General features: G+C 44.2%; 1 protein-coding gene across 2 annotated transcripts in view; it reads right to left on the bottom strand.

Moving 5' to 3' along the window:
- Positions 1–16,673: 16,673 nt before the first annotated feature.
- CDC42 (cell division cycle 42) overlaps positions 16,674–26,161 on the bottom strand; it is a 38,298-nt gene continuing 28,810 nt past the window's right edge. The window contains exons 4-6 of one of the 2 annotated variants that reach the window (XM_058676571.1): positions 23,860–23,969; positions 23,539–23,736; positions 16,674–18,167 (exon numbers count right to left, since the gene is read on the bottom strand). In XM_058676571.1, coding sequence (XP_058532554.1) covers positions 18,078–18,167; positions 23,539–23,736; positions 23,860–23,969 — 398 coding nt within the window. In that variant the 3' untranslated portion in view covers positions 16,674–18,077. Of the gene's footprint in view, positions 18,168–18,408; positions 19,596–23,538; positions 23,737–23,859; positions 23,970–26,161 lie in introns of those variants that run through there. The other variant, XM_058676563.1, reaches the window with a different exon arrangement.

Raw genomic sequence — 26,161 nt, 5'->3', positions numbered from 1 at the left:
GGGTCAGGCCTGCTGTGGCACAGCTCTGAGGTCCTGCTTCCGGCCTGCCCAAGGTGCAGCGCAGTTTCAGGACTGTGTCTTGACCCCCACCTAATTCAGTCGTGTACTAGGGGCCACAGGCTCTCTCCAGGCTACTTCCCGCTGCAGGACACCAACAATCCACCTCTCAGTCACCTACCTTTTCTATCTACTCACAGACCTCTGCAAACAGAAGAGGCTCCACTACTGGAAACACAACTACTTTCCTTGAAAGCAAAAGAAGGCCTAAAGAAAGCCGATAGTGGAAATTCTTCCTGAATAACACAGAGAAAAACAAAACACTCTCCTTCCCTACCCTCCTGCCCCTTTGGCCATCTAGGCTAAGACCTGTATGGGAACTGGCAGGTGCCCTGGTTCAATGGCCCCAGTGACCTCTGAAGAGGAGGTCTCTCTTTCTGCACACTCTAACTAGCCCAAACCTCTCCTGCGCCCTGATATACCAAAGCTATCAGCGTCCCAGCCCACACACCACATTTCACTACTCCCAAGAGGGATGCCGCATACAGCAATGAAATGCCATCTATACAGGGAGGCCTTAGTCTGCAGGTTCCCCCAAGACAGAATCTGCACCAGTGCCAGATTCGTGGCCCAACTGGAGAAAGAGACAATAAAGACTGCCAGTTGGCCGGAGGTTGATTAAAAAGCACGCAGTTTCATGAGAACCGGGGCAATTCAGGTTTAGGTGAGAGATGGAAAGCAAGATCCCTGGATCTGAAGGGTGGAGAACTCAGAAATGGAAGCACAGGCTACATTCTCGGGCTGCGGACTCTGTCGGCAGGGAGAATTGCCCAGTAATCTCGGGTTCTGTTCTTTCTTTTCAGGGGCGATGAGGAAAGAAACTCAAGTAAATTTGCCAAGTCCCAGGTGCACACCAGCCACGTTTCTTGCTGCTCCTCTGCCATCTAGTGGCTACTCTGGATCATTACAGGCTCACTACAAGGCCACTTAGCCTTGGTCCCTTCTGTGCTCCGCTGAGGGAACACAACCAGGTAGTTGGGTGCTTTAATTACACTTCATTCTCTCCGCAACACTGCAAGGTAGGCACACTAGTTCCATTTTTCAAATGAGAAAACCGAGGCTTACAGAAGTCACTTGTTCTGGGTTGCAGAGGGTCAGCAGAAAATGTGATACCCAAGTTCACTCTCATTACACTGTATTACTCCTCCTGAAGGGTCAGAAGTCCCAAGGCTAAAGATAATTTCCACTTTTCCATGAATCCTACGTGCTCCAAGCTCTTCAAGGCTGGTCCCCCACCTCCTACTCGATGAGAAGGCACCTAGACTCCCCCAGTACACAATATAGTACTGAAAATTGGCTAAGCTACTTGACTCAAGAGCTGTAAAAATCGAGGCTGGGCCTGGTGCGATAGCTTAGTGGCTAAACCCTCGCCTTGCATGCACCAGGATCCCATATGGACACCGGCTTGTGTCCTGGCTGCTCCACCTCCCATCCAGCTTCCATCCAGTAAAGGATGGCCCAAAAGCCTTGGGACCCTGTGCTTGCGTAGGAGACCCAGAAGAAGCTCCTGGCTCCTGGCTTCAAATCAGCTCAGCTCTGACCATAGAAGTCACTTGGGGAGTGAACAAGTGGATGGAAGATCTTTTTGTCTCTCCTTCTCTTTGTAGATCTGACTTTCCAATAGAATAAATAATTCATTTTAAAAATAAAGTTTAAAATATTGAATTTTTAAAAATGAGAGGCCATTGAAACACATATACCCAAATGTCCGCTGGGATATTAGTCGTAACAGCCAAAAGGTGTTGCAATATGTCAACTGAAGGATGAAGAAACAAACTGACACTTCACCCTTGGGAGACAACATCATAAAAAGGAATGAAATAATGACACAAGCTGTCACAAAAACTGTATTAGGACTCCAATGAGCAATGTCCAGCAGAGGGCGATCTACAAAGACAGAAGATGAACTACAAAGACAGAAGATGAAGGTGAGGTTACTGAGGCCTCAGCAGGATCGTCGAAGGGCCTTGGGGCGGAGACCTCAGGGGTATGAGGTTTCTTTCTGAGATGACAATGTCCTAAGGTTAACTTGCACACCTTAAGCACATAATCTGTGTGGTACATGAATTACACCTCAATAAAACTGTTATACTTCACCAACCCCCCAGAAGGGTGAGGAGTGATCTAAGCAGCCTCCAAGGACCAGCCAGCTGTCCTGTTACCAGAGCAAGCTGCCTACCACTGTCACTGCCAATTCCATCAAGTCACAACATGAGCACCCTCTGCACCTACAGCAGCTTCTGTCTGTGCCAGATGCTTCCCAAACCTTCCTCTTTCACAGATGTTCTCCTTAAGTATGACTCCAGGGCCCGGCGGGATAGCCCAATGGCTAAATCCTTACCTTGTAACCGCCAGGATCCCATATGGGCGACAGTTTGTATCCCACTTCCATCCAGCTCCCTGCTTTGAGGCCTGGGAAAGCAGTTGAGAATGGCCCAAAGACCTAGGACCCCGCAGGTGCATCGGAGACCCGGAAGAAGCTCCTGGCTTCTGATCATCTCAGCTCTGGTCATTGCGGCTGCTTGGGGAGTGAACCCACAGGTGGAAGATCTCTCTGTCTCTTTCTCTAGTAGGACTTCAGCCCCTGAGAGTATGTTCACTCATTTTTGGGCAGCAAGGATCGTGGAAAACACACAAACTTTGGAATCAGAAGAGATCTAGAGCTGAATTGTGGTCTTAATCATTTACAGGCTTTGTTGTAGACAACTTACTTTGCTATTCTGCCTAAATTTCCTGTAACACCATGATGAGTAGGCCTGAGCCACCACTGTGGAAATAATTCTGTGTCAGTTGAGGCTAATGTTTAATGGCACAGGCCACTGCGCCAGACAGCAGGAACACGCTCTATCCTGAGCTCTGGTTTAAGAACTCGGCTCTTCGAGGAGTCCTATTAGACAGTCGCATCTCATTCTACAACCTAAACACCGGTTTGCAAAATTGTTGTTTCTTATAATTTATTTAAGACTAAATTCTACCACTTTTCACTAGCAAGAATTGCTGAGTCTTTTAGGCACGTTCAGTCTTCTGCTCTGTGACTCCTGGTGCACATGACTGAGGCTGGTTCTGCCACTAACGTGCTTTGCATGATTTCAGCCAGCAGCACCTTTCTTGTCTAAAACAACAGATGGACGGTAACTTTCGACCTCTACAAAATGCACAAGGCCTTCCCCTAAGACCTGTGGTAACTAACAGTTAAAAATCAAGTAATACAGGGGCTGGTACTGTGGCATAGTGGGTAAAATCACTGCCAGCAATACCAGCATCCCCCATGGACAGAGGCTCATGTCTTAGCTGCTCCTCTTGCCAAACAGCTCCTTGCTAATGGCATTAGAAAAGTAGCAGAGGGCGGCCCAAGTGCTGCATTCCTGCAAACCAAGCGGGAGACTCAGGTGGAGTTTCAGGTCACTGGCTCTGGCTTGGCCCAGCCCTCGCTGCTGCATCCATCTTGCAAGGGATGAGATGGGAGGTGTGTGTGAACCAGCGGACAGATCTCTCTTCTCTCAGGGTAACTCTTCCAAATACATACATACTATTGCTATTACTGCTGTTATTATTGTTGTTGTTGTTGCTGTTACAACAAGGCATTTAAATGAGATAGAAAAGACACCTGCAACCAGAAAACAGAATGAAATGTTGGGGTCAAACTGGGCCCTTGCTAAACTTTCACTGCGTCACTGGTCTCTCTCCTACCGAGCTCTAATTCTTCTTTTTCTATGGGAACACCCTAGAACTTTTACACCAGTGTCAAAGATTCCCTGAAGTGCATTAAATACTTGGAAGACTATAATATATTTAAGACAGGAGAAATATACAATAATATAAACATCTTGTTGCTCTTTAATGAATTTTGGGTCATAAACACCTAGAATTTTGAGGAGCAGTTTTCTTCCCCTTTTGGCCTTAAAAGATTTTGAAGGACCTGCTGTCGCGGACTTAAGAACTAACAGCAGCATGGGGTCCATTCTGTCATCTCCAGGACACCGACCAGCATCTATGACAGGTCATGTATTATGCTTTCTAGTACATTCTTGCAGGGACTAGAATGTAAGCTTCATAGGTGTGAAAAAATTTGTTTTGGTCAACACAATAATGGACAGCAGTGGGTGTTGTGTAGGTGCAGGAGCTACACAATAACCACCAAGGCGCAGCACAGTAAGCGCTGTGCTTGGAAGTCACTGTGGGCAGCGATCCACTGTGGGCAGCGATCCCTGGACGCGGCGGGATGAAAACTCACTACTGACAAGTGATCACATGTATTTCCACCACCAACCACCTCCCTGAGGCCAGCCATGCTGCTTCCTCCTCCCTTGCTACTATGCCCAGGGGTGTGCCAGCACCACCGCAGGCCCCAGGGCCGGGCACCATTAGCTGCTGTAAGAGCTATGTGGGCCAGCAAGACACTGGTCACCACTCTCCAGCCCCACAGCCAGGATCCCTGGATTAATCCTTGGCAACCTCAAAGTTACACTCCCCTGGAACCCCACCCAAAGCAGATCACAATCACGTTGACTTAAAAATTTAAAAAAAAAAAATTTTTTTTAAAGGCCAAGAAAGGGTTTGGTCACTAAACAGCTATGCAAACCCAAGCAAACTGTTTCCCTTCCCACAGCTCATACCGTTACTTTAGAACATAATGAATTACCACTCCTGGCCTGCCTACCTCCCAGAGATGGTGGGATAAACTGAAAGAATGTACAACACTGTGCAAATGTAAAATCCTGGTCATTATTTTCATGGAGGAAACACAGGCCTCAGCACAGACTGGGTCTTACCCAGAGGGACTCGAGGGCTCATGAGAAATACTGCCGGGATCGCTTGACGGATTTCTGAACTGCATCCCCTGCTCATCCCAACTACTAAGCGTGGCCTCCAGGAAATACCCAAGTCTAGCAGCCATTCAGGGTATTGTGAGGTGTCAGAGCACACAGCAGCTAACAATAAACAGCCAAACACTGTTTGCAGCACAATACACATATGAACTCATCTAACCCTCCCCAAACCCGCAGAAGGCATTTACTGCTACCAGCCTCTCAAGGAAAACATCCAAGGTCATAAACTTGCCCAAGATCACACAGCTGGTAAACAACGGAGCTGAGATTCCAACCTAGAAGTCTGGCTCTTGAGTCTGTGCTCCTAATCATGACACTACACTGTCTCTTGCAAAATGGACAAGACACAGACCAGTGTCCCTGAGGGGAATGCACACCTAAGCGAGAATAAATCCCAGCAGGCGATTTACTAACATTATAAAATGAGATGCTCGTGAGTATTTCCTGACCGACTAAGCTATGCCTAGCCTGTCACTGGAGGAAGGGGAAGACATATGATCCCTTGTCATAAAGTCCTACCAAAGGTTACCAAGTATTGGCTCAATTTTTACAGATGTATCAATCAAGACTCAAAAACTAGCATAATTCGATCAAATACTCCAAAGTGTGCATGCTCTATTACTCAGTACTATTTCTCTTTAGAATTACATAGTTCGGGCCCGGTGGCGTGGTCTAGCGGTTAAAGTCCTCGCCTTGAAAGCCCCGGGATCCCATATGGGCACCGGTTCTAATCCCGGCAGCTCCACTTCCCATCCAGCTCCCTGCTTGTGGCCTGGGAAAGCAGTTGAGGACGGCCCAATGCTTTGGGACCCTGCATCCGCGTGGGAGACCCGGAAGAGGTTCCTGGTTCCCGGCATCGGATCGGCGCGCACCGGCCCGTTGCGGCTCACTTTGGGAGTGAATCATTGGACGGAAGATCTTCCTCTCTGTCTCTCCTCCTCTGTGTATATCTGGCTGTAATAAAATGAATAAATCTTTAAAAAAAAAAAAAATTACATAGTTCTATGTAGAACTGGCTCTGGAAGGATTCCTTACACATAAGTGGCAACTAATGCTCCATCTACTTTATACCCAGGGACCTCTGAGCACTTACAAAGACAGGCACACCTTAGCAACATTTTACCACTGCATTCTTTTTATGCTTGGCTCCTACTGATACAGAAAGATCCCTGAAAGAGAAAGGCAGTGCCCCCCACCATTTATCTTTTAGAGATAAAATCAAGTCTGATTTATCAACAAGCAAAACCCAGGTCAGCATGCTCACTTAACAAAACATTAACATAGAACCAAACTTAAAACCTCTCAAATGGATCTTAGAACTGTTAGAGGCTACAGAAATCTTAAGAGTTCGAATCTCTTGGCAGTCCCTGGAGGCTCCCCAGGGTCACACACAATGCTTGTCTGTTTGGGACAAGGATATAGCAAGGGGAGTGAAACTGCCAGACCTGGGGCTGATGTTACGGCACAACAGGTTAAGCCACTGCCTGTGAACCTAGCATCCCATTTGCATATTGGTTCAAATCCCAGATGCTCTTGTTCTGATCCAGCACCTGCTAATATTCCTGGGAAGGCAGCAAAGGAGGACCCAAGTACTCAGCCCCTGCTACTCTTGTAAGAGATCTGGGTGGTATTCCAGGCTCCAGCCTTTGGCCCAGCCGAGATCTAGCTATTGCAGCCATTTGGGAAGTGAACAAGTAGACAGAAGATCTTGTCTTTCCCTCTCCCTCTCTCACTGTAACTCTGCCTTTCAAATAAATATATAAATTTATAAAAAAAAAAAGGGGGGGGGGCAGTGAAATAGCCTAGTGGTTAAATCCTCACTTTGAACATGCCGGGATCCCATATGGGTGCTAGTTCTAATCCCGGCAGCTCCACTTCCCATCCAGCTCCCTGCTTGTGGCCTGGGAAAGCAGTCGAGGACAGCCCAAAGCCTTGGGACCCTGCACCCGTGTGGGAGATCAGGAAGAAGCTTCTGGCTCCTGGCTTTGGATTGGCTCAACTCCAGCCTTTGCAGCTGTTTGAGGAATAAACCATTAGATGGAAGATCTTCCTCTCTGTATATCTGCCTTTCCAATGAAAAATAAATAACTCTTTAAAAAGGGGGGGTGGGGTGGACGTCAAACAAAACAAAACAAAACAAAACTGCTGGGCTAGCTAGCAAACACGATGTTTCACGTGATACCTGTGTTGTTTCTACAGGATTCTACTGAAGATTGTGCTTAGAAAAAAAGAGGCATGCTTTCAAAAAGCCATAAACTGAAAAGGAATAGAAAGCAAATTTATTTACACATGGGGAAACTAAGACCCAAAGAGGTACAGCAGCTTCCCCAAGAAAACTTTGGAGCCCTAGTTAGAGCCTGTGCCTCCAATTCCCAACCCAGAGCTTGTTTCAGCAAGTTTGCTACTATTATGGGAGGAATGAATAGAACACGTGAAACACTGTAATGCAAGCTAACAGCAAAAAGAGGGCTTGGTTAGCAACACTGTATTTGCCAGGGCTCAGGTTCCATCAGGAGGCTGGTGCTAAGCAGAGACGGTCCTTAGAGTAAACGGGGATCCACGACAAGGTGGCTTTCCGGTTGCTAGCAGGGAAACGGCCACCAATTTGGCATCCACCGGTGAAGTCCTCCCATGAGGCCAGTGACCTTGCCCACCTTCCACAAACTGCTGGTGGGGGCACCCAGTCCCTAACACCTCTGACTCCAACACAACTGAGAAGTCCTCAAGTTACGAAGAGGAGGTTAGTTCTTCCAGGAGTGGAAGCTTCAGAATCAAGCCCCAAATCCTTTCCCATCAGAGCGGGGCAACCCAGCACAGCTTTACAAGGGAAGGTGATAAGCTAGCACTGTGGCTCCTTCGTGGGTCTGCAGTCCCAGCCATTCCCAGCCATTCCCAGCCCCAGGGAGCTGGCGAGACAAGACTAAGGGAAGACAACATGCTCTCAGGCCCCACCCACTCCCGGCACCCACAGATCCTGTCCTGGCTTGATCCAACCAGAATCCCAGTGGGGGGGTGGGGGGGGTGACAGCATGACTACCCTGGTTACAGCCAAGCACCTCCGATTCATCAGGCCCTTGGCTGCGTGCTTTACACATCTCAAACCATGGGAACTCTCAAAACGTTCAGACAGGTACAGAAGAGTGTTCAGGAATCAGGCTCAGGTCACTTGCTGAAGTCAGAGACCAAGTTAGCAGCCCAGACAAACCCAAGTTTCAAGCCTACGCACATCTGCATAACACCACAACGCAGGGTGTTTGGCTTCACTTGCCATCTGGCTCAGGGTTGTACTCACGTCAACATGTCAATCCACTAACACAAACGTGAGCTGGCGGTCATGAGTCTACCACCTGAACTCAAAAGCACACGAGGACCCTGACTATTGGTGAGATGAGGTTAGCGCCAACTGTCTCCCTGTATTGGCGTCAAGTTGAAGACAGAGGTTTCCGAGTCGGCTCCCGTCCACTACACCTTAGGTAGACACAAAGGTCCAGCTTTCTCACCAGAAAACCCTGCTCGGTCCAACTCACAGGCTGGAACATGCAATAGGGTTTAAGTAAAAGGGTGGCAGCTCAGCACAGACTACTAAAATTCGATCCCAGTTCCTTCATTTACTAGTTCTGAAATCCTGGATAAGTTACTTACACAGATCAGCTTACAAACTGAAAACACTGAGTGCTGTAAAGAATGAGTAACTCACAGAAGGACTTACGAGAGTGCTAGGTATAAAGTACACACCAATTAAAAAAATCAAATGGCACAACAGGTGATAGCACCTCAGGATTTTCAAAAGCCACACAAAGGAAAATAGCATGTCATTCCCTCGTGCTACAGGTAACCACTTCCTTAGGCGTTGTGGCACAGTGCGCTAAGTTGCTATCTGCAAAAACAAACAAAACACTGGCACCCCGTACTGGAGTTTGAGTCCTGCTTCCAACCCAGCTCCCTGCTAATGCATCTAGAAAAGCAGAGGAAGGCGGTCCCAGTACTTGGGTCCCTGTCACCCACACAGGAGACACATATGGAGTTTTAGCTCCTGCACAGTGCATGAATCAGTACATGGAGGGTATCTGCCTTGCCTCTTTCATCATTCTTTCTTTCAAATAAACAACACTGTGTAAGAGTCCAATAAACACGTCAATTATTTCATCAAAGACCATGTTCCGTTTCTTGCATGATCATCAGCAGTTGGGGAATGGCCCTCTCACCGTGTGACTAACAGTCCTTCTTCAATGCACTGGTTTAGGGGGACCTTTCTCCCACTGGCTCCAGGTTCTACGCTCTGTTGAAGCAGGGCTCTCCCTCTCTGTTCCTATTTCTTCTCCACCCAGAGTCAAGTATAAAACTTCAGTTAATCTCAATAATCTCAGCAGCTCATGGGCTACCTCATTGGGGAAAAAAAGGACAGACGAGTCAGATCTGGGATTAGGTTGAAAAGCTGCTCAAAGATGCAAAAAACAGCATGATTCCACTACACACCTGTTCCCTTTCTAAGCCTATTCTTCACAGCCCAAGATCAGAGTTCATGAGAACTTGAGTTAAAGGCTTCTGGCTTAAAATCTTCACTGTAAACTCACACAGGCACACATCTCTGGTTCTCACCTCTGCAGCCACTCATCACTACTAGGCTCACCCACAAAGAAGGCAGTAAGTCCTCTCAATCATTTAAACTTAAAAACCCATCCACTGCAAAGTACCCAAACACTGACAGCAAGAGCCACATGAACACCCTCCCACACCCTGCCCAAGTCTGACTAAAAACAAAGGTGACAAGGCCCAGTGTTGCGGGACAGCTAGTAAAGCAGCTGCCTGTGACATTGGCTTTGGCCTTGCTCTGATCTGATGAGTCAGTGAGTGGTAGTGATGTCTGCAGGGCCAGGGCGGTGGTACAGTAGGATAAGCTTCTCCCTGTCGTGCTGGTGACATCTCACTTGGGTGTCCAGACTGCTGCTTTCAACCCAGCTCCCTGCTAATGGCTGAGGAAAGCAGCAGTGGATTGCCCATGGCCTTGGGCCCCTGCACCCATGTGGGAGATCCAGAAGGAGCTCCTGGCTTCTAGTTTTGGACCAGCCTAGCTCTGGCTATTGCAGCCATTTGGGGAGTGAGCCAGCAGATGCAAGATCTCAATCCTCTCTCCTCCCCTCTGTAACTCTTTTAAAGTGATGTCTCCAGGGACAGAGTGATGGTGTAGCACACTCATTCAGCTGTGCAGTTGACATCCAACAAGGCTCCAGTTAAGAGTACTGGCTGCTCCACTGGAGACCCAGCGCCCTGCTAATGGCCTGAGAAAGCAGCAGAGGGCAGACCAAGTGCTTGGCCTCCCTGCACCCTCATGGGAGACTCAAGAAACTTCAGGCTCTGGCCACAGGCCATCCTCAGCCATCACTGCCATTTGTAAAGTGAACCACCAGATAGAAGACCTGTCTTGTGGCTCTCTGTAACTCTGCCTTTAAATAAAATAGATTTTGAAGGAAATAAACAAATAAAGAAAGAAAGAAATGAAAACATGGGGAGAGTAAGGTGCTGTAGGAAGTTAAACATTTTGTGGCATGGGCATGCATAGGGCATCAGTTCATGTCCCAGTTGCTACACTTCCGATACAACTCCCTGCTTATCGCTTGGAAAAGCAGAGGAGGATGGCTCAAGGCCTTGAGTCCCAGCACCCACGTGGGAGACCCAGGAGCTCCTGGCTTCTGGCCTTGGATTGGCTCAGCCCTGGCTGCTGTGGCCATTTGGGGAGCGAGCAAGCAGATGGAAGACCTCTCCCTGTCTGACTACTACTCTGTAAAATCTTCCAAATGAAAATAAATCTTAAACAACAACAAAAAAGTGTACCCAACACTTAACATGGGATTTTCAGTGCAAAATCTAGTGAAGAGACATGCATTATGGTGCGGTTGCTTTAGCCCCAATCCCACACTGCAGTGTTGGTCTGAGTCCTGGCTGCTTCACGTCTGATCCAGCTTCCCGTTACTATGAGTGCAAAGGCAGCAAAGATGGCTCAGGTGCTCAGGCTCCTGCAGCCCGCGTGGCTCCTAGTTTTGGCCATGCCCAGCCCTACACAATGCAGGCATTTAGGGGTGAGCAGATCTCTCTCTGCTTTCCAAATTAAAAGCAAAGCAAAACAAAACCAAACCTTGAAAAACACTTCGGCGAGACAACTAGACCCTTATATCCAAACATGTTAAAAGATCCCAGGAATCATTTTCGTGACATTCACAAATAAAGCTTTTCAAAAATTTAAGGGCTGTGTCACCAGGGTATACACTGGTCCTGAAAACACAGCTAATTGAAATTCACAAGAAACTTTGAAAAGCGAGACTGATTTCCAAGGCCTAATCCATATTTACAGATTCAGAATCTCATGGGATTTTTTTTTTAAAGCCCTCCCATGTAACTGTTGAACAGGCCCCCACCTTGTAGGTTAATAATTACACAGAGGACAGGAAAGTGAAAGCTACCTGCCCAAAGGTATGTGGCTGAAGCACAGCTGCACACTGTCAGAAAAGGTCACGTGAGACAACCTGCCCTTACCTTTGACTTGAAGACCTGTCACTTGTTTTTCACAGAACAGTGTAGCAATGAACCAAAGTTCACAGGGCACTGAACTGCACGGGAGGAATCACCTACGTAATAAACTCAGGGCTGTCCTCGCACCCTGACCCCACTCCTCAGTAAAGTGCTCTAAAACCTCCTGCCATTCTCCTTCCTTAGACCAATTTCACTTGTTTTCCCTGCAACACAGGGCTTTACTGACTCACTGATTTGCTTCTGACAAAGATCTAATTTAACCAAAATATAAAGGTTCTATCACAAGCTAGCACTTACATTCAAACTGCCTGAAAGTAACAAGACTGTGAAAAGATTCTAGGCAAAAACTACGTAGAGAAAAGCAGTACGCAGCCACAGGAGGGGAAGCTGCAGACGAAGCCCGAAGATGCAAAGCTGGACCTAATAAGACCAGGCAGTGAGGCCAGGAGTGTGAATTCTAAACCAAGTTCAGCTAGTCCACAGCTGCACAACTCTTGCCACGTGCAGCACAGCGAGATGAAAGCAACCACCTGCATTTATGTGGTGCAGCATATGAACATAAAAAGGGCTACACGGTGTCTCCCCACTCAGCCATCTTACTGTACTCTGCTGAAACACAACGAAGAGTAACCGTCACTGCAGCACAATTCTGTTATAGACTGCAAATTGTGTATTAAAGGACGGCGCACCTAAGGCAGGACTAAGGTATCTCATAAAGTAGACTTACTTATTTACGGTAACAATTCTAGCAGATGGAAGAATCTTTTTAGTACAACTTTATCACATACTGCTACAATGTCTTTGGAAAGGTTTAACTCACACAAAGGCTCCATGTGAGATGGCAGGGGCCCACCCAGGGCCTCAGCTGACCATCCACACAGCAGCCCGTGCACCAGGCATCCAGCACAGAGCATCCCATGTGATATCTCAATATGAATCTGTCTGTGTTACACCTGTGTTATTTATACTCCAATGTCTACGTCAGTGAACACATGATGGCTATGCATACACTTTCCCAAGAGTAATTTAGAGTAAGACCACACAGTTATTCAAGAAACACATATCCAACTGCAAGCAGAACATTCCAACCACAAGTTGGGAGACATCTATTTTACTCTCTGCTGCATTTTCAGTGTCGTGATACACAAAACAAACTTTTTTTTTTTTGGCTCAACCTACTAAATGATTATAAAAACGAACAAATTTGGGGGCTGGCATTGTGGCACAGCTGGTTAAGCTGTCTCATCATCCCATATCAGAGAGTGCCAGTTCGAATTGTGCCCACTTTTGATTCAGCTTCCTGTAAATGTGCCTGGGAAAGCAGGAAATCTGGATGGAGTTCCAGGTTTCTGGCTTCAGCATGGCCCAGTTCTGATGACTACCAGAATTACATGAGGGTGAGTCAGAGAACTGAAGACCTCCGCCCCCTCAACTGAACAGCAGTGACTTTTGGCTCAGTTCTATGGCCTCACTCTGGGCATGGGAATCTGAACAGCCCTCTGTGCCAGCCTAACTCCAATATCAGGTAGCCACTGCTCTCTGAAGCTGGACAAGAAACCTGGAGGCCACCTAAGCTCCTGTGACCATGGAGGCAAGCTTGTTGACACAGGAACTAATCAACTAAATAAACAAAATAATTGCAGTCTGAGGTTTGAAATGCAAAATAATGGAGGCAACAGCTAATAAAATGAAGCTTAAAAAAAACCACATGGGGCCAGTATTATGGAACAAAAGATAAAACCATCGCCTCTGGTGTTGGCATTCCACTTGGATGCCGGTTCTTATCCAAGCCAACTCCACATCTGATCCGGCTCCTGCTAATGGCCTGGGAGAGCAGGTAAGGCGGCCTAGGTGTTCGGGACCCTGTACCCACCCAGGAGAACTAGATGAACCTATGGCTCTTGGCTTTGGTCTAGCCACATAGCCTGTTCATTGCAGTCATATGGGGAGTCAAGCAGTGATTAGAAGATCTTCAACCATGATTTTCAACTAAATAATCAAAATCTTAAAAAAAAAATGGTGAGGGCACTTTGGAAAGACTAGGGTAGCACTTACAAGTATTCAAGCAGCCACAGAAAGAAAATAACCTGGTTGCTGAGGTCTTCTGTTGTTGTATGTAATTAAAGATCAAGCCCTAGCTGGGAGAATGCAGGTTAAGACTTACAAGAGCAAGGAAAGCTAAAACAGGAGTGCAATTTAAAGCCACTTCCCTCATGAGTCAGATAGACCTACACATGAAAAATGTAGCCCTTGCTGGAAAATTGTTGAGTTGTTACTTCCTGGGTAGAGCCTGGACCTTCACCACACTGTTACATGATAGTACTAATTTATGTTACCTACATCCAGCATGATTTATGGCTTAGTCCTTCAGCAGGGTCCTTGAATACCAAATTTCTCAGAACCTAGCACCTAAATACCCAATAAAAATCTCTAGGTTGAAGCAGAAATTAAGATGGTATTTTTGGCACAGCAATTAAACTGCCCCTTAAAATGCCCATCCCATAGTCAAGTGCCTGTTGGAGTTCCAGTATTTTGTTCCAGGATCAGCTCCTACTAACAGGTACCCCGGGACACAACAAACGATGGTCCAAGGACTTGGATGGAGTTCCAGGCTCCTGGCTTCAGCCTGGCCCAGCCCTGAATGTCACAGGCATTTGGGCAGTGCATCAGCACGTAGACCATCTCTTGCCACCTGTCCCTCTCTTTGTCCTTCAACTATCCAAGTCTTTAAAAACCTCAAAATCGGAGGAAAAATAAAAAGGAGAAAACAGTCTAGACTTGCCACTTCTCATGATTTGCTTCATTTTGTAACAATTACAAGACACTGTTAATACAGTGAAAGCTTTTCAGAAGAAAAACAGGAGCCAGCATCATGCCACAGCCAGTCAAGCTTCTTCCTGCAACACTGGTATCAACATGAGCACAAGCCAGAGTGCTCCAACAACTCCACTTCTGATCCAGCCTCATGCTGATGCACCCAGGGGAGCAGCAGCAGAATGCGCTGTCACCCTTGCAGGAGACTTGGATACAATTCTAGGCTCCCGGCTTTGACAGGACCCATCCCTACAGTTCAGCCACTTGGAAAGTGATCCGGAGGATTCAAGATCTCCTTCTGTTGCTCCAACTCCTGCCATTCAAATAATTTTTTAAAAATAAATACTGCACTAAGTGTACACAAACTATGAAACTACTGTGAGAAAATACACATTAGAAAAAAGAAAACAGTGGAGTTGCTCTCTCCTCAACTCTTTCACTCCCCTGTCCCCCAGAATAAATTCCCCTAACAAGACGAAGTCCAGCTCTCTAAGGAAACAGCTTCAACAATCTAAAGCTCGTCAGCACAACAGTATATTTTATAACACCAGCAAAATATTGCTGTATTATACTAAATATTGTAAATTTTGTCAAACACTAAATCTTTAAGGACTGTTTTCCTAATCCCTTTCCAGTTTTTAAGCCACACTACCTGGGAAATATCATTCAACTACTAAGACTAAATATTATTTTTTTAAAATCAAATGGAAAACAGTATTTATAAACAGAGAATATGAGCTTCATCCATTTGCTAGCTTTGCTCTTTCAATATGCAGGAGTCAAACCACAAATATTTGAATAGAAAAGCAATATCTGCTCTAACCAACCCTCCTTGTCAGCCTTGTTCTAATGTGTAGATATCCACCTAACAGACACGAAAAACTTTATTATTTATTTTTATTGGCAAGATGGTTTTTTTAAATTGCAAAGTCTTATATAGAGAGGAGGAAAAACAGAGAGGAAGATTCTCCACCCAATGATTTACTCCCCAAACAGCTGCAAAGGCTGGAGCTGCACCGATTGGAAGGCAGGAGCCCAGAGCCTCCTCCAGGTCTCCCACGTGGGTACCGGGTTCTAAGGCTTTGGGTCATCATCTCCTACTTTCCCAGGCCACAAGTAGGGAGCTGAATGGGAAGTAGGGCCACCAGGATTAAAACTGGCACCCATAAGGGATCCTGGTGCACGCACAAGGCGGGGACTTTAGTCGCAAGGCTACCATGCCGAGCCCGGCAAGACAGTTTTTACAGAGAGAGAGAGAAAAAAGATCTTCCCTCCACTGGTTCACTCCCCAGATGGCCACAACAACCAAGGCTAAGCCAATCCAAAGCCAGAAGCCTTCGGGTCTCCCACATAGGTGCAGAGTCTTAAGGCTTTGGGTCATCCTCAACTGCTTTCCCGGGCCAAAGCAGGCAAGCTGGATGGGAAGTGGACACAAACCAGTACCCACTTGGGATTCCAGCGCTTACAGGTATTAGCCATTTAGCCCCTTTAGCCATCATGCTGCTCCAGACTTACTCATTCTCAAATCACCCATTCAACAACTAATTTTGGAGCAGTATCAATGGTCAAGCACTGTTCTAGGACACCACAATAATTAAACACCTATTTGTCACTCTCCTGAGAGCTAGGATACACAAGTCTGTTCTCCAGCATACACAGAACTGCTCCTTAGCATAGTCAACAAGAAACAAGTAAAATATACTGGCAATGCCAGATCTCTCTTCTGAACCCCTCCCCAAATGGTCCAGTTTAGTTTTAGAATGATATGGGATCACACCAATCCTGATTTCATATACAAAACTGTTCAAATGAGGCTATACTCCTTTTTGTCACTAAATGAAGGATTCTTAGTTGCTATGACTTGCACACTGATCATCATCATGACTCTGAAGTAAGCACATCACCCTTACCAACTAACAACACTGCACCCCTTACTGAGATTCACTGCACAGAGTCTGGAATTTGAAGACCGTGATCTGGGACAACCACTTAGAGGAAGTGGCTCTCAAAGCTGACAGCACTTTAGAAATTACTAGAAACCTTCCAAAAACCAAACTGCTCAAGTTGTACTTCAGTAAGTAGCCAAGTTTGGAGAACCACTAAGGCAGAAGACTTTGGGGAAAGCATAGTACTTTTTCAACTAGCACAGTTTGGAGATGTATTCGTATTTTCTTCCAAAAGAGCAATAAGCCTAAGAATTACTGTGCACACCTATTCGGTGTTCAAGGTGAAGAGTTTCTGAGCTGCCTGACAAACTTAGGGAGAAAGGCACAAGCCTGAACTAAAGAGAGATCATTACCTCAAACAGAATGCCAAAAAATAAATGAATAAAGTTTTAAAATCTTATCCCAAAATCTATCAGAAACTGATGACATGTTAAAAACCAAGATCCCACTCCTAAATACCTGAAAGAGACGAAGGGAAAATAACAACCCTCAGACTGGCTTGTGAAGGGTTTTGTTTGTTTAATACATCTGAAAAGAATGCATATACAAAGAATTGAGACATGAGAAAGCATTGGTTCAACACTAATGAATCTATAAGAATTAGGATTTGGGAAAGGTGGAAAAGATTATCTAAACATCTTTAAAAATTCAAGACTGCAACCGAAATTAGCTGATAAAACCCCTATTAACACTTAGGAAGTCTTCTTAAGACTCTTTCCATGATTTTTATTAAACTAGAGAGCCTCAAGTGGCTTCTCTACCACATCTCTTATGCAAAACAAAAATAAGGGGATTCTGCTGACTAGTCCCCTTGTTGTTAAGCGTCTCCCCACCAAGCCCCATTCTCAGCTTCCTGATGAAGCAGGCCTGCACCCTCATAACCCGGAAGAGGATGTGTATCAGTCCCCAGGATCTGTCTGCTAGCACCACCCCTCATGTTTCCTCTACATTCCAGGTCTTCCACTGGGTTCTAGGAACACCATAACACACTATGAGTTGAAAATCAATGCTAAGCATGTAAGACAATGACTGACAGGGAAAGAATTTTTTTAATTATGAACTCAATCCATTTGGTATATTTCAAAAGGTGCAATACTTTTCTCATCAGTGAAAGAAGTTAGAAATTAACTTCCAAAAAAAAATCAGCAAATGGCAAACAAACTTCCTTGAAAGTCACAGTCACATATATAGTGCATCCTAGAACAGAGGAGGGGCAAGGCAGGTTCCAGCTACTTTCATGAATTTCATCAAATACTGGATCTACTCAAGGGTGGAGAGAAAAGGCAACTTTCAAAAAGGAGTATGTTATTAATGAGGCATTTACTGTACTCCTTCCTAAGAGCACCAGGTGGTGAACGTGTCTTCTACACTAGGTCTAGGAAGTGGAATGTGGAATCAATCCATCCTCCTCCCTTAAGGGCTGCCCACTGGTTAATGAATTAAAAAAACAAGACTAAAAAACCCCACATACACTCTGCCCCCTCAAAAAAAAAAAGGGGGGGAAAAAAAACTAAACAAAAACGCTAAGATGTCCCAGATTACACTCCAGAGAGGAACTAGGGAGCAGCTCCAACAATTCAAGTTAGTCTGTTACAAAGTCATCACAAAGCATGCCTTGCTTTTAAAATAACAACAAAAAAACACGTTGTTTTTGAAGAACAAAACATAAACTAGTATACTGATCACGGTCTTGACAATACACAATTACTCAAAATTAACTACTACTGGAGGGGGAAGGGGGACCATACCTATAGACCTTGTCTCACACAAGTGCATGTGGGTAGGTGCAGGGCATTTGTCATTATTGCAAAAACGAATTTTAATTTTTAATCTTTAGTTTGATTTAAACATTGCTTTTAGTGCGACGCCGACCCCAGCTTGCAGAAAGGGCTCTGGAGAGTGTTCATAGCAGCACACACCTGCGGCTCTTCTTCGGTTCGGGAGGCTCCAGGGCAGCCAATATTGCTTCATCAAATACATTCTTTAGGCCTTTCTGAAAAGGGGTAGAAAGAGAAAATGGGCAGTCTGATTTTCAGTAAAATAAAGCTGGAGCTCAAACCTGAAACATTCAAACCCCCAGGAGTTGGCAAAAACATTAAAAACAACTCGAACTTCCATCACCTCACTTCACCAAGTGCTATCCAGGCCGTGCACTGGACTCAGGAGCAGGGATTCTCAGGTCCTGAGAAAGCTTTTTTGCAGACCATTGAGTGTCAGAAGAAGCAAACAAGCATTAAGAGTCACCTGCTCATTAAACATGAGTTTTGCAATGGGCTGTTGAAACATTTTACTTAACAAGGAAAACAGTTCCACATTCAAATGAAACAGGTGGATATGCAACAGGACAGGGCAGCGACACCCTCATCATATGGAAGGCGCAGGCAGAGAGAGCGCGCAATTATGGTAGCTGCAGATATTCCCTTTAAACCCCTCTGATCCCACTGGTCAGAGTCAAGGAGACTCAAGGAAGAAAGAATAGGGAGCAGACAAACATGTCAAATCAAAGCCAGTCAGTAACACAGCAATAAAGTTTCATCAGGCATTTATACAAACAATTGTATTTTTTTTTAATTTCAAAATGTGAAGTTAACCACAATTTTATGTTCCCCTCACAACAATAAAATCGGAGGCAGGGAAATATAAAGATGGCAGCTTTACATTTCAACATTAACAAATTTTAACTGTTAAAATGGATGCTACTTCTCAAAGGTAATGTAACAAATGAATAAAGCAATAGCAGATACATCAATATCCTCCCCACCCCAGGCTGACAAATACTCCACCACAGCACAGACAGCCAAAGCAACAGCAACACAAAGTTTCACTGCACGAAAAAACAAAACAACAAAAAGCCAGGTATGATTCCTCCCTTCCCCACTACACTCTACTAGCAGGTCACCCTTTTTTCATTACGTTTGTCATGCAATTACATTTAACAATTTATCATAAGAGTAAAATGATGTTGTAATACTTTCTTTATCTAGAACTAAGATCTGGAAGTGTCAAAATTCTTATTTTCTCCAAGAGAACATTCTTAATGCCAGACCAAGTTCCTTTTTGCAACAGTAATCCAAACCAAAAGCTTTGAGCATCAGGCAACTCAAGCAGCAGAAAGTTAAACATAAGTTGAAGTTGACTACTGATCACAAAAATATTCCGTAAGATATTGCATTCTTGATCAAAAACTAATACAGAGATTGCTTGCTACAAGGTGGTGAGTAAAAAGACGCAGAGGCTTTCAAACAGGATGGTTTTATTCCTTTGTTTTTAAACGATCTTTCTACAATAGTGGGACAGAAAGCAGCAGCAAAGAGGGGAAGGAGAAAACAGTTTAGAATATACAGCACTTCCTTTTGGGTTGAGTTTCCGGAGGCTCGAGGGCAGCTAGGATAGCCTCATCAAACACATTCTTCAGACCTCTCTACAAGACAGAGGGGAAGAGAGAGAATAGCAGCCAGGTTAGAGGATTAGAAAGACTAGCAGATACAATAGCAGTCTGGATTACATGAGCTGAATTCTCAGAAGCAATGAGCATTAAGAACAATAAAGGCCAGATTTCTGGATCTGAAACCCACTGTTGGACAAGAAGATAATGCAAAAGAAACGTCACCTCAGAAAAGGTTAGCCAAGCAGAAGGCAATTTTTTTAGAAATGGCAATATTTTGACAGCTAAAATCATTGCACACTGGAATAGTAAACATTTTAAGAAAAATGCCAGGATAGCAAAAGCAGATACATAAGCACAAAAATGGGTATCCTGGCTAATTACATCTTGTAGATTCTCCCAGTATTCTACTTTTAAGAACAGCATGTGCTCTTTGGAAAGAAATGTCTTTACATTTCAGGCTTATGTGAATTCAGCCCCTGAATAACTGAAGGACACCAACAGCAGACTAACAGGCATGCTACATGTTTCTAGGTTCAATGACATATTTGGATGGGATTAGTCAGGATTTTGAAGTAAATTGGTGTCTCAGAACAAAATAGTTCAGACATTTAATAAGGGTGTTAACTGAGCAACAGTGCCAACTGGGAGGAGCTTAAAGAACAGACTCTAGAAACAGCACATGCTTCAGTTATTCAGAAATGTTACTATATAGGTAACCACCACCCAAGCCATAGGAAAACAAAGAATGGGCTCCTAGAATGAGTTTTAGCAAGCAGTCCAATGCTTTAGGAGGTCTGCATGGTTATCATAGCATAAAGCATGGAGTGAAAACAAAGACTATTCTCAGATTTACAGGAGTTAGGATGCAGAAACGCACTTACACCTCAGCCAGAAACTCCGTGACGGTGTGAACCAGCAGTAGTGGTACTGTGAGTTCAGGTCTATAGACTCACCTAAACTCACCTACAGAGCTGAAGCCAAAGGTTTACCACCCGAAGCCATTTCGCATATTCTTTATGTAATGTTTGATCCCAGGTAAAAATACCCTCCAAAATCCCAGAACACACTTACAATGTTAAGTGGCAACCCCAGCCTCTCCTAGGTGTTCCCATCCTCACCCTATTACCAACCTTGTCACTGGAGGACCAGTACCCACACAATAGCAATCAGTACTTAAAAGGAAGCAAAGAAGTTCAAATATTTTTGTCTCTCTACATCATGTACAGAGCTGAAATGCCATAAAATCTTGGTTTCTTTCCAAATATGTCTATACATCTAGAAATAAACTTTGACAATCAACTATAAAAAGAAGGAGTGAAATACATACTTTCTAATGCGGTAAGAGGACCATTAAAAACTGGGGTATACTCCTTAATAAGAAAATCTTTGCTTTTTCATTGTGAACAAAAATCAACAAATACTCTGTGTAACAAATCTCATCTTTGCTTTACCTTTTACATAAACATTTTTAGAGGCGCCAACAAATAAAATCCAAACTCCCAACACAACCAGACCCCATTTTCAATCCACTCCTCTTCTGACCTCTCCGAACTTCAAAATCCAGGAAGAAAAACTATACCTGCTTAAATTAGACCTTCCTATTTTTTGCCAAATGATTCACTAAAGAAACCTGATCATACTATAGAACTCTTCAATGAAGCTCACAATTACCCAAAGTAAGCCTCACTAGTGACTCAAAATCAGGTCCCTGTGGCTTCCTTGTTGGCATTTCTCCAAAAGCAACTGTACCTGGGGCAGGGCAGCTCTGCAAACAGAACTAGCATCTAACCAAACACCCTGTTCGCCCCAATCCCCAACACACATATATACACAAAGACACAGTCTTCTAGGGATGGATTCTATCACAACACAGAGAAGCACCAGTAAGTTATTAAATATCAGTCAGTATGAGAACATGTAAAATTTTTCTAAAATTTTAAATAAACATTTATACAATGACATTAAAATATCCAGAAAAACTGGGTTGGTGGGTTGGGGAGGAAGCTTAGTGATTAAGGCACAACTCTGGACAGCTGTGTGCATACAAGTGTCTGGGCCCAAGCCCAATTCCAGCTTCCTGCTAATGCACACTCTAAGGCAACAGGTGATAACTGAGTCTCTGCCATCCACAAGAGAAGACCTGGACTGAGGTCTTGGCTCCTGGCTTCAGCATGACCCATCACCAGCTGTTATGGGTGCTTGAGAAGTACTTCACAAAAAATTAAAAGTTAGGTTTAATAATGGATTTAAATCATGTGGTACCAGGCTTTGAAATTATCCTGTAGTCCAACAAAGCATCAAAGTTCTATCTTTAGAGGTGGTAGTTTGGGACAAGGAGTACCTGAGGGCCCAGCACAGTGGCTCAACAGGCTCATCTTTCACCTGCATCCTTTATGGATGCTGATTCATGCTCCAGCTATTCTTCCCATCCAACTGTCTGATTATGGTCTGGGAAAGCAGAGGAGGATGGCTTAAGTCCATGGGACCCTTCACCCATGTGGGAGACCCAAGATAAGCTCCTGACTCCTAGCTTTGGATTGGCTCAAGCTCGGCCATTGTGGCCATTTGGGGAGTGAACCAATAGATAAAAGATCTCTTTTGGTCTCTCCTTCTCTCTGTAAATATGCTTTTCAAAAAACAAAAACAAAAACAAAAACACAAACACTGAATTGCCTGTATTCCATATTAGAGTTCCTGATTCAAGTCCCAGCTGCATTTTTGATCCAGCTTCCTGTCATGCACACCCTGGGTAGGCAGCAGGTGACGGCTAAAGTACTTTGTCCCTGCCACACACAAGACCTACACTGAGTTCCCAGCTTCTAGGTTCAGCCTGGCTGAACTCCAGCTACGTAAGCATTTGGGAAGAAGCAAACCAGCAGATGGAAGGTCTCTCTGCCTTTCAAATTAAAAAAAAAAAAAAAAAAAAATCAATTCTAAAAATGTCTTAATGTTTTATCTTCAAATATCCAACCAAATGTTAATTGGGGATTACTGAATAACTCACCAGGCCCTACAGACTAAATGTAATATTTAATTATACATGCCACTTATTTCAGCATACATAAAGAACAGTGTTTGAAAGACAGTAAAAATGAAGTTACTTTAAAAAGTAAGATCAAGTGAACTTAATATACTTATTAAAAAATCTCTCCCCCTTTAGCCCTGCCCAATTTTAATTAGGCACGCCTGCTTATTATTCAAACTTCGAAGCACCAGTACTGGTATAGAGTACGTAACCTATGCTAAATTCTTCCACTAATTCTTTACTCTGTCGCACAACTCTACTCAAAGGAGGTAATCAGCAATACCATGAAAAAGGAGAAGTCAGTATAACTCTCACCTTAAACAGCATTGCTCCCTACCCTCAGAATCTGAATTTCCTATCAATTACATCATTCAAAACGGACACAAGGAAACAAAGGTCCACGTGAGGGAGAAATGCAGGAATAGAGACATTACACAGAGCATACCTAAGGAATATGGGAGAAATAGCCAAGGCAGCCTGCTCTGACATTAACTCTCTATCACTGTCACTAAGGTTGTTCCGATTAAATTATCCCAGAGGCAGTGTAGCGTCGACTGTTAGACTGCACAGAAACAATCAGATACACGGAGATTAAAAACTCAGGTCTGGGGGTGAGGCAGAGGGAATCTCATTCCCATTCTCTCCTTAGTGTGTGCTTATCTGAACTTCTCTTTCAGGTCTTCTGCCTTGCTTTTAACACAACCTTAGCCACTACAAATCATTCAGTACAATATGGAAATATATTACCAAGAGCTGTATAGACTCCTAACGTTCTCCATAAATACAGAGAGTTAAAGAATATACAGCAGGACAATGGTCACATTCTTCCTAGGTCATTTTGGGCACTGATGACCACAATGGAAATAACTCATTAGAAATAAGCCCTGTATCTTAATACTCTAGAAAAAATACTCAACCATAAATAACCATGGGGTTTCCCACAGTTCTTACCTGTGTGAGCGCAGAACACTCCACATACTTGACAGCTTTCAGATCGCGGGCCAGCTTTTCAGCAGTCTCTGGAGTGATAGGCTTCTGTTTGTTCTTGGCAAGTTTCTCAATTGTAGAGGGATCATCTCTGAGATCAATTTGGGTCCCGACAAGCAAGAAAGGAGTCTTTGGACAATGGTGAGTTATCTCAGGCACCCACTAAAGAAAATGCATGTTAAAAAATACACCTTCATTAATCCACAAATCTAAAGCTATTGCTAACAAGTCAATAGAAATTCTGTGACAGCCTTTCTCAGCTAAGACATTATCTGATCAACTTACCTTTTCTTTCACATTTTCAAATGAGGATGGAGAAACCACTGAAAAACAGACTAAAAATACATCTGTTTGTGGATAACTCAGTGGCCGTAATCTATCATAATCCTCTTGCCCTAGAAAAAAGTTGAAGAAGTCAGTAACTGCCTCTTGTTGCCCACAGTGTTAAAGTCCAAAGCCAAAAAAAAAAAAAAAAAAAAAATATTAGTTAATTGTTCAGGTATGCAACTTAACCACACACTGATCATCAGCCTGAAAACAACTTACAAATAAAACATGTCTGTCTAGTATAGTATTTGGGAAACATCCTCAATTCAGTAATTCTTTTTTAATGTCAATAATTGATAGCAAAAATCAATCTGTTAGTCTATTATGTGCTTTTATTACCAGTGGCCTAACATCCAGTAGTGGCCTGACAATCATTCACAATACCCTGCTACAAAAACAGTTAAAATTCAATTCCAGTCTGATCTGGTTAAGAAACAAAGCGAATCCACTGACAGGGAAGTCTGCTATCAAAGGTAACTATACATTCTGACCACCATGACAGGGTACATGCTTAGGTAATGTGTATATTCAAGATGAATATCTGATACAGATACAACCAAGTAGGAAAAAAAAAAGTATCTGCCTAAGAACCAATGGATACTAAAAAAAAAAGAGAGAAATACTTAAGGATTAACCAAAGAGATAAAAAACATCCTACAGATTCAATGCAATCCTACGAAAGCCTTACATTTTAATGTTTTGTTTTTTTGCAGACACCAAAAATTTCATCCTAAAATTCACATGGAATCTCTAGAGATCCCAAGCAGTCAAAACAATCTGTTTTTTGTTTAAAGGTTTACCCGGGGCAGGTCTTGTGGTGTAGTTCATAAAGCTGCCACCTCCAATGCCGGCAACCCTGAATGGATGCTGGTTCACAGCCCAGCCGCTCTACCTCAGATGGAGCACCCTGCTAATGCACCTGGGAAGGTGACAGAAAATGACCCAAGTCCTTGCATCCTTGCACCCACATGGGAAATCCAAATGAAACTCCTAGCTCCTACCTTCCAATGGCCCAGCTCTGGCCACTGAGGCAACTTGGGGAGTGAACGGGTGCAGAGAAGATCTAACCTTTTTACTGTACTTTTTTTTAAGATTTATTTATCTTTATTTGAAAGTCAGATTTACATAGAGAAAGAGAGACAGTGACAGAGATCTTCCATCCATTGGTTCTCTCTGCGAACAGATACAATGACCAGAGCTGAGCTGATCCTAAGCTAGAAGCTTCTCTCCAGTTTTCCATGTGGCTTCAGGAGCCTAACCATTTGGGTATTCTCCTCTGCTTTCCCACCCAGGCCATAAACAGGCAGTTGGATGGGAAATGGAGCGACCAGCACATGAATCAGTGCCCATGAGGAATACCATGCAGCTGGAGAATTAGCCCGCTAAACCACAATGCTGGCCCCTGTCTTTGTCTTTCAAATAAATAAAAAAAGCAGTGGAGGATGGCACAAAGCAATGAGATCCTGCACCCGCATGGCAGATGTGGAGCAAGCTCCTCGCTTTGCACTGATTCAGTTCTAGCCATTTGTAGCCACTTGGAGAGTGAACCAGCAGACTAAAGGCCTTTCTCTTCTTGTCTCTGTAAATCTGCCTTTCCAAAAAATAAATCTTCAAAAAAAAAATTGAAACACAAAGTGAGTGGTAGACAGAGAGATCTTCTGATCCACTGGTTCATTCTGCAGATGCACACAGCAGGTGGGACTAGGCCAGGTTAAGTTCCGCAACTCCATCAGGGTCTCCTCTGTGGCTGACAGAAACTCAACCACTCGGCCCATCATCTGCTGCGTTGCAGGTGCATTAGCAGGGAGCTGGACTGCAAATGGAATAGCCAAGCTTCAAGCCAGCATTCAGATAGAATGCAGGCATCATAACACCTGCCCAGTCAACACAAGTTTGAAAAACAAAACAAAAAAACCCAGGACTCCTACTTCATGATTTCAATGATTTCATGATTTGACCCACAGCAGTCAAAACTGTGGTACTGGCACAAGGTAGACATACAAGCATATAAACTTTCAAAAGTGTGCGAGAAAAATAGAATTAACTAACATATATTTAACATAACATATATTTTCTGCAAGATGCTTAAAGTTCATGAAACTTTTTGGACTGGATGGTCAAAAAGACCACAGAAATAGAGAACTCAGAAACAAACCCTCAATATACCACCAGACTGGGCCTGGCACAATAGCCTAATGCATAAGTTCTCCCTCTGCAAGCACCAGGATTCTATATGGACACCAGTTAGTGTCCCAGCTGC

The sequence above is a fragment of the Ochotona princeps genome, chromosome 2 (assembly GCF_030435755.1).
Source record: "Ochotona princeps isolate mOchPri1 chromosome 2, mOchPri1.hap1, whole genome shotgun sequence".
Classification (NCBI taxonomy): domain Eukaryota; kingdom Metazoa; phylum Chordata; class Mammalia; order Lagomorpha; family Ochotonidae; genus Ochotona; species Ochotona princeps.
Note: the sequence above shows the minus strand (reverse complement) of the source record. Positions and strands in the feature narration are given on the sequence as shown.